Source organism: Salvelinus alpinus, chromosome 7, assembly GCF_045679555.1.
Source record: "Salvelinus alpinus chromosome 7, SLU_Salpinus.1, whole genome shotgun sequence".
In the NCBI taxonomy this organism is placed as follows: Eukaryota; Metazoa; Chordata; class Actinopteri; order Salmoniformes; family Salmonidae; genus Salvelinus; species Salvelinus alpinus.
Window position 1 is genome coordinate 82,889,012 of NC_092092.1, and position 17,036 is coordinate 82,906,047.

At 42.6% G+C, this 17,036-nt stretch overlaps 1 protein-coding gene across 7 annotated transcripts in view; it reads right to left on the reverse strand.

The window, feature by feature from the left end:
• ahnak (AHNAK nucleoprotein) overlaps window positions 1-17,036 on the reverse strand; it is a 50,628-nt gene that overhangs the window by 10,889 nt on the left and 22,703 nt on the right. For 6 of the 7 annotated variants that reach the window (XM_071411922.1, XM_071411923.1, XM_071411918.1 and 3 more), the window contains 4 exons: window positions 8,278-8,337; window positions 7,496-7,653; window positions 7,057-7,286; window positions 355-6,610 (listed from right to left, as the gene is read on the reverse strand). In XM_071411922.1, coding sequence (XP_071268023.1) covers window positions 355-6,610; window positions 7,057-7,286; window positions 7,496-7,652 — 6,643 coding nt within the window. In that variant the 5' untranslated portion in view covers window position 7,653; window positions 8,278-8,337. The remainder of the gene's footprint in view (window positions 1-354; window positions 6,611-7,056; window positions 7,287-7,495; window positions 7,654-8,277; window positions 8,338-17,036) is intronic. The other variant, XM_071411924.1, reaches the window with a different exon arrangement.

Genomic DNA, 17,036 nt, shown 5'->3' on the forward strand with positions numbered 1-17,036 from the left:
CTTTCATGTCCACTTTGGGGGCTTTAAAGTCTATATCAGCTCTTGGTAGGTTAACATCAACATCTGGACCCTCCAATTTAGGACCTTTGAATCCAAATGATGGCATCTTCATCTTTGGCATCTTAAATCCTCCTGAACCTTCAATGTCAACATCTGGCCCCTCTATGTCTACTTTGGGTGCTTTGAGGTCTCCTTCTATCTTGGGCCCTGACACATCGAAATCTCCCTTCATCTTTGGACCTTTTAGGTTGAAGTCCACATCAGGCATGGAGATCTTTGGTCCTGACATTGACGGCATCTTGAATTTCGGCCCTTTGATTTTACCATCAGGTCCTTCAATGTCAAGTTCTGGACCTTTAATGTCCACTTTGGGAGCTTTGATGTCTATATCAGCTCTTGGTAGGTTAACATCAACATCTGGACCCTCCAATTTAGGTCCTTTGAATCCAAATGATGGCATCTTCATCTTTGGCATCTTAAATCCTCCTGAACCTTCAATGTCAACATCTGTCCCCTCTATGTCTACTTTGGGTGCTTTGAGGTCTCCTTCTATCTTGGGCCCTGACACATCGAAATCTCCCTTCATCTTTGGACCTTTTAGGTTGAAGTCCATATCAGGCATGGAGATCTTTGGTCCTGAAATTGATGGCATCTTGAATTTTGGCCCTTTGATTTTTCCATCTGGACCTTCAATGTCAAGATCTGGACCTTCAATGTCTACTTTGGGTGCTTTAAGGTCTCCTGACATATCAAACTCTCCCTTCACCTTTGGGCCTTTCAGGTTGAAGTCCACATCAGGCATGGAGATCTTTGGTCCTGATATTGACGGCATCTTGAATTTCGGCCCTTTGATTTTACCATCAGGGCCTTCAATGTCAAGTTCTGGACCTTTAATGTCCACTTTGGGGGCTTTAAAGTCTATATCAGCTCTTGGTAGGTTAACATCAACATCTGGACCCTCCAATTTAGGACCTTTGAATCCAAATGATGGCATCTTCATCTTTGGCATCTTAAATCCTCCTGAACCTTCAATGTCAACATCTGGCCCCTCTATGTCTACTTTGGGTGCTTTGAGGTCTCCGTCTATCTTGGGCCCTGACACATCGAAATCTCCCTTCATCTTTGGACCTTTTAGGTTGAAGTCCACATCAGGCATGGAGATCTTTGGTCCTGACATTGACGGCATCTTGAATTTCGGCCCTTTGATTTTACCATCAGGTCCTTCAATGTCAAGTTCTGGACCTTTAATGTCCACTTTGGGAGCTTTGATGTCTATATCAGCTCTTGGTAGGTTAACATCAACATCTGGACCCTCCAATTTAGGTCCTTTGAATCCAAATGATGGCATCTTCATCTTTGGCATCTTAAATCCTCCTGAACCTTCAATGTCAACATCTGGCCCCTCTATGTCTACTTTGGGTGCTTTGAGGTCTCCTTCTATCTTGGGCCCTGACACATCGAAATCTCCCTTCATCTTTGGACCTTTTAGGTTGAAGTCCACATCAGGCATGGAGATCTTTGGTCCTGACATTGACGGCATCTTGAATTTCGGCCCTTTGATTTTACCATCAGGGCCTTCAATGTCAAGTTCTGGACCTTTAATGTCCACTTTGGGAGCTTTGATGTCTATATCAGCTCTTGGTAGGTTAACATCAACATCTGGACCCTCCAATTTAGGTCCTTTGAATCCAAATGATGGCATCTTCATCTTTGGCATCTTAAATCCTCCTGAACCTTCAATGTCAACATCTGGCCCCTCTATGTCTACTTTGGGTGCTTTGAGGTCTCCGTCTATCTTGGGCCCTGACACATCGAAATCTCCCTTCATCTTTGGACCTTTTAGGTTGAAGTCCATATCAGGCATGGAGATCTTTGGTCCTGACATTGACGGCATCTTGAATTTCGGCCCTTTGATTTTACCATCAGGGCCTTCAATGTCAAGTTCTGGACCTTTCATGTCCACTTTGGGAGCTTTGATGTCTATATCAGCCCTTGGAAGGTTAACATCAACATCTGGACCCTCTAATTTAGGTCCTTTGAATCCAAATGATGGCATCTTCATCTTTGGCATCTTAAATCCTCCTGAACCTTCAATGTCAACATCTGGCCCCTCTATGTCTACTTTGGGTGCTTTGAGGTCTCCTTCTATCTTGGGCCCTGACACATCGAAATCTCCCTTCATCTTTGGACCTTTTAGGTTGAAGTCCACATCAGGCATGGAGATCTTTGGTCCTGACATTGACGGCATCTTGAATTTCGGCCCTTTGATTTTACCATCAGGGCCTTCAATGTCAAGTTCTGGACCTTTAATGTCCAATTTGGGAGCTTTGATGTCTATATCAGCTCTTGGTAGGTTAACATCAACATCTGGACCCTCCAATTTAGGTCCTTTGAATCCAAATGATGGCATCTTCATCTTTGGCATCTTAAATCCTCCTGAACCTTCAATGTCAAGATCTGGCCCTTCTATCTCTACTTTGGGTGCTTTGACGTCTCCTTCCATCTTGGGCCCTGACATATCGAAATCTCCCTTCATCTTTGGACCTTTTAGGTTGAAGTCCACATCGGGCATGGAGATCTTTGGTCCTGAAATTGATGGCATCTTGAATTTTGGCCCTTTGATTTTTCCATCTGGACCTTCAATGTCAAGATCTGGACCTTCAATGTCTACTTTGGGTGCTTTAAGGTCTCCTGACATATCAAACTCTCCCTTCACCTTTGGGCCTTTCAGGTTGAAGTCCACATCAGGCATGGAGATCTTTGGTCCTGATATTGACGGCATCTTGAATTTCGGCCCTTTGATTTTACCATCAGGGCCTTCAATGTCAAGTTCTGGACCTTTCATGTCCACTTTGGGGGCTTTAAAGTCTATATCAGCTCTTGGTAGGTTAACATCAACATCTGGACCCTCCAATTTAGGACCTTTGAATCCAAATGATGGCATCTTCATCTTTGCCATCTTAAATCCTCCTGAACCTTCAATGTCAACATCTGGCCCCTCTATGTCTACTTTGGGTGCTTTGAGGTCTCCTTCTATCTTGGGCCCTGACACATCGAAATCTCCCTTCATCTTTGGACCTTTTAGGTTGAAGTCCATATCAGGCATGGAGATCTTTGGTCCTGACATTGACGGCATCTTGAATTTCGGCCCTTTGATTTTACCATCAGGGCCTTCAATGTCAAGTTCTGGACCTTTCATGTCCACTTTGGGAGCTTTGATGTCTATATCAGCTCTTGGTAGGTTAACATCAACATCTGGACCCTCCAATTTAGGTCCTTTGAATCCAAATGATGGCATCTTCATCTTTGGCATCTTAAATCCTCCTGAACCTTCAATGTCAACATCTGGCCCCTCTATGTCTACTTTGGGTGCTTTGAGGTCTCCTTCTATCTTGGGCCCTGACACATCGAAATCTCCCTTCATCTTTGGACCTTTTAGGTTGAAGTCCATATCAGGCATGGAGATCTTTGGTCCTGACATTGACGGCATCTTGAATTTCGGCCCTTTGATTTTACCATCAGGGCCTTCAATGTCAAGTTCTGGACCTTTAATGTCCACTTTGGGAGCTTTGATGTCTATATCAGCTCTTGGTAGGTTAACATCAACATCTGGACCCTCCAATTTAGGTCCTTTGAATCCAAATGATGGCATCTTCATCTTTGGCATTTTAAATCCTCCTGAACCTTCAATGTCAACATCTGGCCCCTCTATGTCTACTTTGGGTGCTTTGAGGTCTCCTTCTATCTTGGGCCCTGACACATCGAAATCTCCCTTCATCTTTGGACCTTTTAGGTTGAAGTCCATATCAGGCATGGAGATCTTTGGTCCTGACATTGACGGCATCTTGAATTTCGGCCCTTTGATTTTACCATCAGGGCCTTCAATGTCAAGTTCTGGACCTTTAATGTCCACTTTGGGAGCTTTGATGTCTATATCAGCTCTTGGTAGGTTAACATCAACATCTGGACCCTCCAATTTAGGTCCTTTGAATCCAAATGATGGCATCTTCATCTTTGGCATCTTAAATCCTCCTGAACCTTCAATGTCAACATCTGGCCCCTCTATCTCTACTTTGGGTGCTTTGAGGTCTCCTTCTATCTTGGGCCCTGACACATCGAAATCTCCCTTCATCTTTGGACCTTTTAGGTTGAAGTCCATATCAGGCATGGAGATCTTTGGTCCTGACATTGACGGCATCTTGAATTTCGGCCCTTTGATTTTACCATCAGGGCCTTCAATGTCAAGTTCTGGACCTTTAATGTCCACTTTGGGAGCTTTGATGTCTATATCAGCTCTTGGTAGGTTAACATCAACATCTGGACCCTCCAATTTAGGTCCTTTGAATCCAAATGATGGCATCTTCATCTTTGGCATCTTAAATCCTCCTGAACCTTCAATGTCAAGATCTGGCCCCTCTATCTCTACTTTGGGTGTTTTGAGGTCTCCTTCTATCTTGGGCCCTGACACATCGAAATCTCCCTTCATCTTTGGACCTTTTAGGTTGAAGTCCATATCAGGCATGGAGATCTTTGGTCCTGACATTGACGGCATCTTGAATTTCGGCCCTTTGATTTTACCATCAGGGCCTTCAATGTCAAGTTCTGGACCTTTAATGTCCACTTTGGGAGCTTTGATGTCTATATCAGCTCTTGGTAGGTTAACATCAACATCTGGACCCTCCAATTTAGGTCCTTTGAATCCAAATGATGGCATCTTCATCTTTGGCATCTTAAATCCTCCTGAACCTTCAATGTCAAGATCTGGCCCCTCTATGTCTACTTTGGGTGCTTTGAGGTCTCCTTCTATCTTGCGCCCTGATACATCGAAATGTCCCTTCATCTTTGGACCTTTTAGGTTGAGGTCCATATCAGGCATGGAGATCTTTGGTCCTGAAATTGATGGACCTTTAATGTCAACATTGGGAGCCTTGATGTCAGTGTCAGCTTTAGGAAGGTTGAGATCAACATCTGGCCCCTCCAGTTTGGGTCCTTTGATTCCAAATGACGGCATCTTCATCTTTCGCATCTTAAATTCTCCTGAACCTTCAATGTCAACATCTGGACCTTCAATGTCTACTTTGGGTGCTTTGAGGTCTCCTGACACATCAAAATCTCCTTTCATCTTTGGACCTTTCAGATTGAAGTCCACGTCGGGCATTGAGATGTTTGGTCCTGATATTGACGGCATCTTGAATTTTGACCCTTTGATTTTACCATCTGGACCTTCAATGTCAAGTTCTGGACCTTTAATGTCGACTTTGGGAGACTTGATGTCAATGTCAGTTTTTGGTAGGTTGACATCAACATCTGGTCCCTCACGTCCCGCTCCTTTGATTCCAAATGATGGCATCTTTACTTTGGGTATCTTGAAACCGCCTTCTGGATCATGAACATCAACACCTGAAACGTTAATGTCTACTTTAGGTGCTTTGATATCAATACCACCTATCTTCTTTTCTTCTTTAACATTCATAGATGGGCCTGATACATCTACATCTACTCCGGGAACCGAAACATCTACACTACCCTTCACCTTCGGTAGTTTAACATCTCCATCGCTTTCTGTACCTGCAGTGTTCAGTCCAAATGATGGCATTTTGATGCCACCTTTAAGTTTGCTTTCATTTTCAATGGTCGTTCCTTTTACTGACGGTCCTTTTACAGACGTTTTCACTGAGCCAGACTCCTTCATGCCTGGGGTACTGATGTCAAGTGTTGGCGCTCTTATGTCTGTTGATATCTTGCCTCCATTCAACCCTGTATCAGTGCCTGGCATGCTGGGTAAGGAAACCCCACCCTGGTTGCCTCCGGAGTGACCTACGATCCCAGACTCTCTCATCTGTTGATCACTAATGGTTATTCCAGGTACTGATCCTCTGACCCTACCCTGCCAGTCTGCACTGCCTCTACCAGGCAAATTAACGTCTACTCCTCTCACCTCCCCTTTACCCATTGATATGGAGCTGGAGGAAATATTTGTTGTTCTTCCAGGGATCGTGACATTGACTGATCCTGCCTGGTAGTCAGCTGAGTCACCTGAAACCTGAAAGCTCCCGTCTCCCTGCTCACCCCCTCTATAGAGGCCGAACTCCCGCTGACCCTTCGCCCCCGACATTCCAAAGTTAGGTCCTTTGAATCTGATCCCTGCTGCTCCACCATCTCCGCCCTCTATCTGCCTCGTAATAGTGGTGGTTTTCACCCCTCCAGTGCTCCAGTGTTTCTCAGAAGAGCTAGTTACATGCGGCCCAGTGAAGGAAACACCATCACCTCCTAGTTCAAAATCACCCCCCTCCAATCCACCTCCTATACCTGAAGAGCTTCCGCTTCCGTGTAAAACTCGTATTTGAGACGAGCTGCCCCCTTCTGACTGCTCGTATCGTTTCCCTTTGAACTCTGGCCCAGTGAGCTCAAGCTGCTCGTCCACGCCCCCTGGCATGTCTACAGAGTAGGTAGTGATGCGACGGGTGATAGTGGTGATCGTGCTGCCGTCAGTGCTGGTGCTGCTGTGGCGCTCCGTATGGACGTCCACGCCCTCAGCCAGATCCTCAGACTTCAGTCGGGGCTTAATCTTCTTGGAATATATTCTCTTGTAATCTTCATCATCCCCACTCTGTTCTCGTCAAAAGAAGGTGAAATCAGTAATTGCAGTAATTCATAAATGTATTACATTAGATAATAATACTATTGTTGAAAAAATACAGTATGAACATTCGATATGGAAGTAAGTATATTTAAGAAGATATGTGTATAGTCTGTATTCAAGAAGTCTATGTTCACTAGAGTTGGGGTTCATTTCAATTTCAATTCCCGTGAATTCTGAAAGTAAACCTAATTCTAATTACAATTCTAAATGTTCCTCGTTATAAAACCATTGAAGATAATTGGAATTCCAGTGTACTTCCTGAATTGACAGGAAATGAATTGACCCCGATCCTGGTGTTCACATAAAAGCTACTGAAAAACTTATTCAAATCCTGTAAAATGCCAATCTTTTGCCGCACCATCACACAAGTAAATACACTTAACATTGCTTGCACAGTAAACATAGCTACATACCAGGATACTGTCTTGGCTGGAGCCTCCAAACCTCCCTTTCCCTTCATACGTCAGAGTTCCCATTGGGGAGCGGCAGGGTGACATAGTGCCCATGGGGGAGCGGCATGGTGACTTGTCCTTGTTCTGTAGTTTCAGACCAACCTTGTGTTTGTTTAAGGTCTTAAGGAGCTCCGCTGTCTCCTCGGAACTCATGTTGTCAAAATAGATGGTGGCACCCACAATTTGATCACCTTTAGGGGGAAGGACACAAGAGAACATTGATACTATGTTAAAAATCCGTCAGTCAAAATGGATTTTGAATAAAACAAAGGTAGATCTATCAAATCTTACTGTATATCAACTTACATAAATTATAATATATCAGGAGCTTAAATAACTGTAGAAATCAATTAACTTCATGAATACCTTACAGAAGAGCAATGCTAACTCCGTTACATACCCTCGTGTACTCTTCCAGTGCGTCCAGCAGGCGACTCCATTTTCACCTCTTTGACATAGATCTCTCCTTCGCCTGACTGCTCAAGGGTCATTCCCTGTTTCTCTGGACCCGACCAGTCAGAGAAGAGCACCTCCCTGGTTTCCTCCTCTTCAGCCATCCTTTAATAACGATAGATGTTAATAGGGCTTTTATCAATACAAGAAGAATCTCAAAGACGCTTTGGAGAACAACACCATTAAGTTAGTTCATGTGCTGAACTTTAGAGAAGGAGAGGGAGAGAGGGGGAGAGAGAAGGAGGGGGAGAGGGGGAGAGAGAAGGAGGCGGAGAGAGGGGGAGAGAGAAGGAGGGGGAGAAGGGGAGAGAGACGGAGGGGGAGAGAGGGAGAGAGAAGGAGGGGGAGAGAGAAGGAGGGGGAGAGAGAAGGAGAGAGGAGGTGGAGAGGGGGAGAGAGAAGGAGGTGGAGAGAGGGGGAGAGAGAAGGAGGGGGAGAGAGAAGGAGGGGGGAGGGGGAGAGAGAAGGGGGGAGAGGGGGAGAGAGAAGGGGGGAAGAGAGAGGGGATAGAGAAGGGGGGAGAGAGAGAGGGGGAGAGAGAAGGGGGGAGAGAGAGGGGAGAGGGTAGAGAGAAAAGTGGGGGGAGAGAGAGAGTGAGAGAAGGGGGGAGAGGGGGGAGAGAGAAGGGGGAGAGAGAGAGAGAGAAAACAAATCACATGAAATAGAAAATAAAATGCAAACTAAGACTATAGTATTTCTTAATAAGGTGATTTCTAGTAGGTGAAATACCTTTGTTTTTCCTTGTCCTTTGCCTATGCTCTGGTGTGGTTTCTTTCTGCCTTGGTTTTACTGAAAAACAAAACATGAGATAACATCAGTACCGTTGATTCATGAACATGCTTCAGCAAACCATTCAGCTTCAGCAAACCATTCTGTAAAAAGAAAACCCTGTTAAAATGTGTACAAAATGTAAGGCACCTGACATATTTGCATGTGTATTTGCTTTTATGAAAACTATGGTCTACCTGTCACTCACTGCATGGTTACAACAAGTTCTTGTTATAATGCAATGGCCAAGATGTATGAAATGGCCAAGATGTATGAAATGGCCATTAGATGTATGAAATGGCCATTAGATGTATGAAATGGCCATTAGATGTATGAAATGGCCATTAGATGTATGAAATGGTCATTAGATGTATGAAATGGTCATTAGATGTATGAAATGGTCATTAGATGTATGCAATGGCCATTAGATGGCGCTAAAACTCTGGGTAGGTGATTAGTCCTGCCTTGTCCTATATAACCACCCAACTCTCAGTTCCCTCCGTTTCTCTCCTGTGCTGTGTTTTGTGGAAATTTGGTTGGAGTTGGACTGAGACCACACCCTTACCCTGAGGAAAGCTGCCTGATCCTGCAGCTTACACCTCTGCTCCAATGTCAATACTGAGAACAATGATGGCTGTAGCTTCCATTCTTTAGACACACACACACACGTACATACAGGCTTGTATAAAAAAACACACATGCACACACACACACACATACACACACACATACATAAACCAAACCTCTTGTTTAGTACACACGGCATCAGACCCTATAGAAATAACTCAGTCAAGGTAAGACCAAGCGCCCTGGTGTGACTCCTGACAGAATTATTTTCTGTCAACTATTTGTTGTGAAATTGACCTCCTCATTTGTAACTATCGAGGTTGTGAAAGCCTATAAATAATATGTCTGAACTGAGGAGTACATTTAGTAGAGGAGAAAAGTCTTACAGAGAGGGATTAGTGGGTCCCACCCTTTTGATTTCACAGGTTTAGCAAGACAAGTTTTAGGAAATGAACTGTGATGCAACAGACACAATGTTAATGCATATACAACAGATATGCAGCCTGGTCTCATGGACTAGATGTAACATAGTAAAAGTAAATCCGGGACACTCGAATGAGAATGTTACGTTTGGTATGGTTACATAAGATAGACGTTTACTTAATAAGGCAAAAATGAAAGGCAGCTGGTTGGTCAGGGTGGATGGGTAGGCGTAGAATGTAAAAACGTCTAGCGACCCATAAGGTTGCGTGTTCAAAATCTCATCACAGACAAATTTAGCATTTTAGCTACTTAGCAATTACTTAGCAACTTAACCTTAACCATAACCCTAACTTTAACCATAACCCTAACTTTAACCATAACCCTAACCCTAACCCTAACCCTAACCCTAACCCTAACTTTAACCCTAACCCTAACCCTAACCCTAACCCTAACCCTAACCCTAACCCTAACCCTAACCCTAACCCTAACCCTAACTTTAACCCTAACCCTAACCCTAACTTTAACCATAACCCTAACCCTAACCCTAACTTTAACCATAACCCTAACCCTAACTTGAACCATAACCCTAACTTTAACCATAACCCTAACCCTAACTTTAACCATAACCCTAACCCTAACTTTAACCATAACCCTAACCCTAACTTTAACCATAACCCTAACCCTAACTTTAACCATAACCCTAACCCTAACTTTAACCATAAGCCTAACCCTAACTTTAACCATAACCCTAACCCCTAGAGCTAACGTTAGCCAACTAGCTAACGGTAGACACAAGGTTTTGCAAATTTGTAACATATTGTACGATTTGTAATTCGTAACATATTGTACGAATTGTAATTCATAACATATCGTACGATATGCAATTCATAACATACTGTATCATACGAATTATAATTTACGTACAGAATAATATGAAATGCTCTTGAGACCACGTTGAGATATAATGCACTTTGACTGGGAGGACAATCCAAAACATACGTTGCTTATAACTCATTTTTTGCACCCTAGCTCTCCCCTTTCTTACAATGGAACTGTACCATTTGAAATGTCAAATATACTGTTGGCCTACAAAAAGCTAGCTACATCAAATACAATTTGACAATATTCAGTTGCCATGGAACTAATGTACTACACATCACATAAACAAAACAGTACGCTACAAATACAACACAGCCAGAAAGTGGTTTGTTTACATCATTTACTTGCCAGGGTGAGTGCCTGTCCCGTCCAACACATGCTGACAAGACCCAACACACACATTGGGGACAGACAACCCATTGTTTCGTTAATGTCAACTCCTCGAACATCCCACCCCTTGTAATTACATAAGCCATGTCTGTGCTGTATGAACCTCCACCTACGCAGACAGTGTAGGCCTATGTTACACCACGCTTTAGATTCTGACAGACAATTATGTCCGTTTTCAAAGGGACCCCAATTCATCAAGAAGACTGTGTTGCCTGCGTCCCAAATTACACCCTATTCCCTACATAGTACACTACTTTGGGCCAAGGTCCATGGTGCCATTTGGGACAAGGTCCAGGGTGCCATTTAGGGACACAGCCTGTGAAGAAGAACTATCCAGTGTCCAGTGTTCATTCCTGACCTTTATGGGAAGAACGTTCCGATGGAGACTGTACTGTGAGTCAACTAAATCACAGGCAACATTGAACGTTTGCTGGGGGGATTGTGCTGTACATGTATACATGAACATATAGTCTATAGACGTGTATGTTATACAGTGTGGCTGTATCCATTCGGGGTCCAATTGACTCCAATTGAGATACGTTCACCTAACTTAATCGGGTTTCCTTACTTTTTTAAGTTAAGCCAACTTACATTACATTATATTTTACAGTGTAAACTTGTATTGGAAAAAAAGAGTTCTGTGGCCGTATCCATTTGGTCAAACCAATCCGTAGAACAGGGTTCCCCCCACTGGACGATGCCTTTGGTCCAATCAACCCATACAGCAGGATTCAGCAGGGTGGTTGTATTTGGGCACCGATGTATTTTATTTTATTTTTTACATTTTCATTGTTGGACACACACACGACACAAATCACCAGGCGATCAGCTCCAAGTATTCCCACGCATCATAGAGAGACATGTGATCTTATACAAATGTAAGCAAGGTTTGAAGTAATTATGTTTTAGTTAAATATTATATCTGTTTGGGCTTCCTGCAGTCAATTTGCTGTCTACAAATGATTTGTAATTATGTACCAGCCCCCTGACCATGCGCTCATGTCTATCAACAGGATATAACAAAAGCAACAGGATATGAGTCACGCCACTGAGTGATTATCTCTGTTTTCATTAAGTTGTCATAACTACACAGGAAGCAGGGAGGGAGCCAGGGAAGTCACAACTAGGAATCCAACAAGTTTCCTCAATCTTTATCTCACAATCTTGGGAACACAATTGAGAATACCGCAAACCACTTTTTTTTGTTGCCATGGTGTTTTCTTGATTTGTTTTGTGTTATCTTTCCCCGTTGATTTGATCTCCTTACCTCCTGATCATATTTACTGTCACATTTACTGCCACGGCACTAGAGCACTATGGGTACCTGGAGATCTAGGCAGGGAATAGGGTGCCATTTGGGACGCAGTCAGAGAGTAGAGGCATAGTACACCTCAGACACCGAAAACATTCAGAGGGAACACGTTGTTTATTTAACTTTTGTTTAGTATCTATTTTATTATCTGTTTCCCAAGGCAATAAAGCCCTTAAATTGAATTGAGACAGAGAGAGAGAGAGACAGAGAGAGAGAGAGAGAGAGAGAGAGAGAGAGAGAATAAAGCCCCTTGAATTGAATTGAATTGAATTGAATTGAGAGAGAGAGAGAGAGAGAGAGAGAGAGAGAGAGAGAGAGAGAGAGAGAGAGAGAGAGAGAGAACCCACACTCATTCGCTCCAAGCCCACACCCACTGTCAGATTCCTGTGGTGCTCAGATTAGACAGTCAGATCAGACACACTAATTAAAATGTCTGTCGTCTGTCTAAGAGAGGGATGGAATCCAGAACATCTCTCTGAGACTGTGTCATTGTTAACCTATTGCCATGGGCATCGTGCTTGTTGTTACCAGTCACATCTGATCTACATCTAGATATAGATAGAGTATGCTGTATTTAGTATGCTGCATTTAGTATGCTGCATTTAGTATGCTGTATTTAGTATGCTGCATTTAGTATGCTGCATTTATTATGCTGTATTTAGTATGCTGCATTTAGTATGCTGCATTTAGTATGCTGTATTTAGTATGCTGTATTTAGTATGCTGTATTTAGTATGCTGCACTTAGTATGCTGCATTTAGTATGCTGTATTTAGTATGCTGTATTTACTATGCTGTATATAGTATGCTGCATTTAGTATGCTGCATTTAGTTTGCTGTATTTAGTATGCTGTATTTAGTATGCTGTATTTAGTATGCTGCATTTAGTATGCTGCATTTAGTATGCTGTGTAACCGATGTGAAATGGCTAGCTAGTTTGCTGTGGTGCGCGCTAGTAGCCTTTCAATCGGTGACGTCACTCGCTTTGAGACCTTGAAGTAGTGGTTCCCCTTGCTCTGCAAGGGCCGTGGCTTTTGTGGAGCGATGGGTAACGATGCTTCGTGGGTGACTGTTGTTAATGTGTGCAGAGGGTCCCTGGTTTGCACCAGGGTCGGGGCGAGGGGACGGACGTAAAGTTAAACTGTTAGCTGTAAACTGCTATATGTCTCCATAGATCTATGGCTTCATTTGCTATATGTCTCCATAGATCTATGGCTTCATTTGCTATATGTCTCCATAGATCTATGGCTTCCTTTGCTATATGTCTCCATAGATCTATGGCTCATTTTGCTATATGTCTCCGTAGATCTATGGCTTCATTTGCTATATGTCTCCATAGATCTATGGCTTCATTTGCTATATGTCTCCATAGATCTATGGCTTCCTTTGCTATATGTCTCCATAGATCTATGGCTTCATTTGCTATATGTCTCCATAGATCTATGGCTTCATTTGCTATATGTCTCCATAGATCTATGGCTTCATTTGCTATATGCCTCCATAGATCTATGGCTCATTTTGCTATATGTCTCCGTAGATCTATGAAATAAACATGCATATGTTCTCCTGTCCATAGACAATCGTGCCGAATTCCATATTTGCATAATAGTTTCAAACTAAAAATAAATGTTTCCATACCATACTCTTTTTTTGCACCACTATAAATACAACTGGTAAATCCATCAGTAGCATGAGCAGAGAGTAACTGAAGCCAAGGTGAACCTATATATATATATATATATATATATATATATATATATATATATACATATATTCACTGATTAAAGTTAAACTGTACATAGCTATAATGGTACTAGTCCACACTGCTCTGCAAGATAACGGCCTGCTGAGAGAGAGAAAGAAGAACCGAGGAAGAGATAAAGAAAGAGCTGTTTAAGACAGAGGATGTGTTCCAAATGATCCACTACTCCCTATTTAATGAACAACTTGCCCCTACGGGCCCCCTCGTCTAAAGTAGTGCACTATAAAGGGATTAGGGTGCCATTTGGGACACACCCAGAGAGTTTGAATCTGCGACATGTACCACTCTTCCTCACCACCACGCTCATTTTAAACGTATTGCCTGTTATCATTACATAAACAAAGAGAGGTGTTAAAAATATATATTTTTCCATTCCATCTTTTCAAGTTATTGTACAGTACTGGTATCTGTACTGGTAAAGTATCTGGCTAACAACGACAGGTTAAGTCAGGTGTAGTAGGTGATAAATCACTAAACATGACAGCCAATACAACAATATACAGTGGGGAGAACAAGTATTTGATACACTGCCGATTTTGCAGGTTTTCCTACTTACAAAGCATGTAGAGGTCTGTAATTTTTATCATAGGTACACTTCAACTGTGAGAGACGGAATCTAAAACAAAAATCCAGAAAATCACATTGTATGATTTTTAAATAATTAATTTGCATTTTATTGCATGACATAAGTATTTGATCACCTACCAACCAGTAAGAATTCCGGCTCTCACAGACTTGTTAGTTTTTCTTTAAGAAGCCCTCCTGTTCTCCACTCATTACCTGTATTAACTGCACCTGTTTGAACTCGTTACCTGTATAAAAGACACCTGTCCACACACTCAATCAAACAGATTCCAACCTCTCCACAATGGCCAAGACCAGAGAGCTGTGTAAGGACATCAGGGATAAAATTGTAGACCTGCACAAGGCTGGGATGGGCTACAGGACAATAGGCAAGCAGCTTGGTGAGAAGGAAACAACTGTTGGCGCAATTATTAGAAAATGGAAGAAGTTCAAGATGACGGTCAATCACCCTCGGTCTGGGGCTCCATGCAAGATTTCACCTCGTGGGGCATCAATGATCATGAGGAAGGTGAGGGATCAGCCCAGAACTACACGGCAGGACCTGGTCAATGACCTGAAGAGAGCTGGGACCACAGTCTCAAAGAAAACCATTAGTAACACACTACGCCGTCATGGATTAAAATCCTGCAGCGCACGCAAGGTCCCCCTGCTTAAGCCAGTGCATGTCCAGGCCTGTCTGAAGTTTGCCAATGACCATCTGGATGATCCAGAGGAGGAATGGGAGAAGGTCATGTGGTCTGATGAGACAAAAATAGAGCTTTTTGGTCTAACTCCACTCACCGTGTTTGGAGGAAGAAGAAGTATGAGTACAACCCCAAGAACACCATCCCAACCGTGAAGCATGGAGGTGGAAACATCATTCTTTGGGGATGCTTTTCTGCAAAGGGGACAGGACGACTGCACCGTATTGAGGGGAGGATGGATTTGGCCATGTATCGCGAGATCTTGGCCAACAACCTCCTTCCCTCAGTAAGAGCATTGAAGATGGGTCGTGGCTGGGTCTTCCAGCATGACAACGACACGAAGGACACAGCCATGGCAACTAAGGAGTGGCTCCGTAAGAAGCATCTCAAGGTCCTGGAGTGGCCTAGCCAGTCTCCAGACCTGAACCCAATAGAAAATCTTTGGAGGGAGCTGAACGTCCGTATTGCCCAGCGACAGCCCCGAAACCTGAAGGATCTGGAGAAGATCTGTAGGGAGGAGTGGGCCAAAATCCCTGCTGCAGTGTGTGCAAACCTAGTCAAGAACTACAGGAAACGTATGATCTCTGTAATTGCAAACAAAGGTTTCTGTACCAAATATTAAGTTCTGCTTTTCTGATGTATCAAATACTTATGTCATGCAATAAAATGCAAATTAATTACTTAAAAATCATACAATGTGATTTTCTGGATTTTTGTTTTAGATTCCGTCTCTCATAGTTGAAGTGTACCTATGATAAAAATTACAGACCTCTACATGCTTTGTAAGTAGGAAAACCTGCAAAATCGGCAGTGTATCAAATACTTGTTCTCCCCACTGTATATATATATATATATATATAAATATACACATTTTAATATTTTAAGCTACTTTTTAAGTAAATATCTGCAGTCAACTTGTGCAATACGTTAGAAGATAAAGAAGATCACGTTCTTCAATTCACCTGTCACATTATTTTACATTATGAAGCTAACCGGTAGTACCCAGTCACATGGTGTTTGTTTACAAGCACACAACTACAGAGAGACAAGGAGCCTTGTAGTCATGCACTATTGTGCAGCACACGCCAGGTGATCTATATATTTCTATTTTATTTCAAGTGGAGCTAGATAGTCCTAGATTTATCTCGGTCTTGTCAGCCTTTATCTCTGAAACATCAAATTCCTTATTCAAAAGAGCAGAAAATTTGCAATTGATTTTCCCCTCAGTATTGTTATTCTATAGTCTAATTGAAGATCACTGTTTGGTTTCCTTTCCCTCTCAGCCTTTTTTTTGTTTGTTTTTAACTAGGCAAGTCAGTTAAGAACAAATTCTTATTTACAATGACGGCCTAGCCAGGCCAATTGTGCACCGCCCTATGGGACTCCCAATCACAGCCGGATGTAATAAAGGCCGGATTCGAAACAGGGACTGTAGCTACGCCTCTTCCACAGAGATACAGTGCCTTAGACCGCTGCGCCACTCGGGAGCTACAGTATGGAATATGCTAAATGCTCTGCAGTTGTGCATTTGGTTTACTAACTCAGTAGTTATCTAGTTGGTTAGCTTCTTGAAAAATTAAGCTTCTCTTTGTAATAGCAGAGAATCTCCTCCTGGATAAAGAACATTACTGTCTAATATTTGTTTTGTGCAGCAAACTGTGAGAGGCATTTTTTTAGTTACTTGTATAACTTTATGGGCTGAGATGTTTGTCCTGCAAAACAGTTTATGTCAGAGACTGTATAAAATGTCGGCAATGCGCACGTTAGCATTTAGCTAGCATTTCCTATAGGTTTTGACATGTACTTGTTAGCGATAAACGATAAGCGATAAACGATAAAAACGATAAAAGCAATGAATTCCATCTTAAAAATAGTTCAACTAAGTGAACAGAGGATACAAGCCCATGGTTTAATAAACAGACTCAATAGAATGCAGACAACTTTAAAGAGATCAACGATTCAACAATAAGCAGATAGACATGCCGGAATGCAATGTAAATATATTATTCTCCCCAGCTTCGGCCAATGTCTCACTGTCGTCCAATTAAAACCGGTCAATAAATAGACCTTGGAATAGGGGGTCATTTGGAACACAACCCTTGATCTCTTGTGATTGGAGAT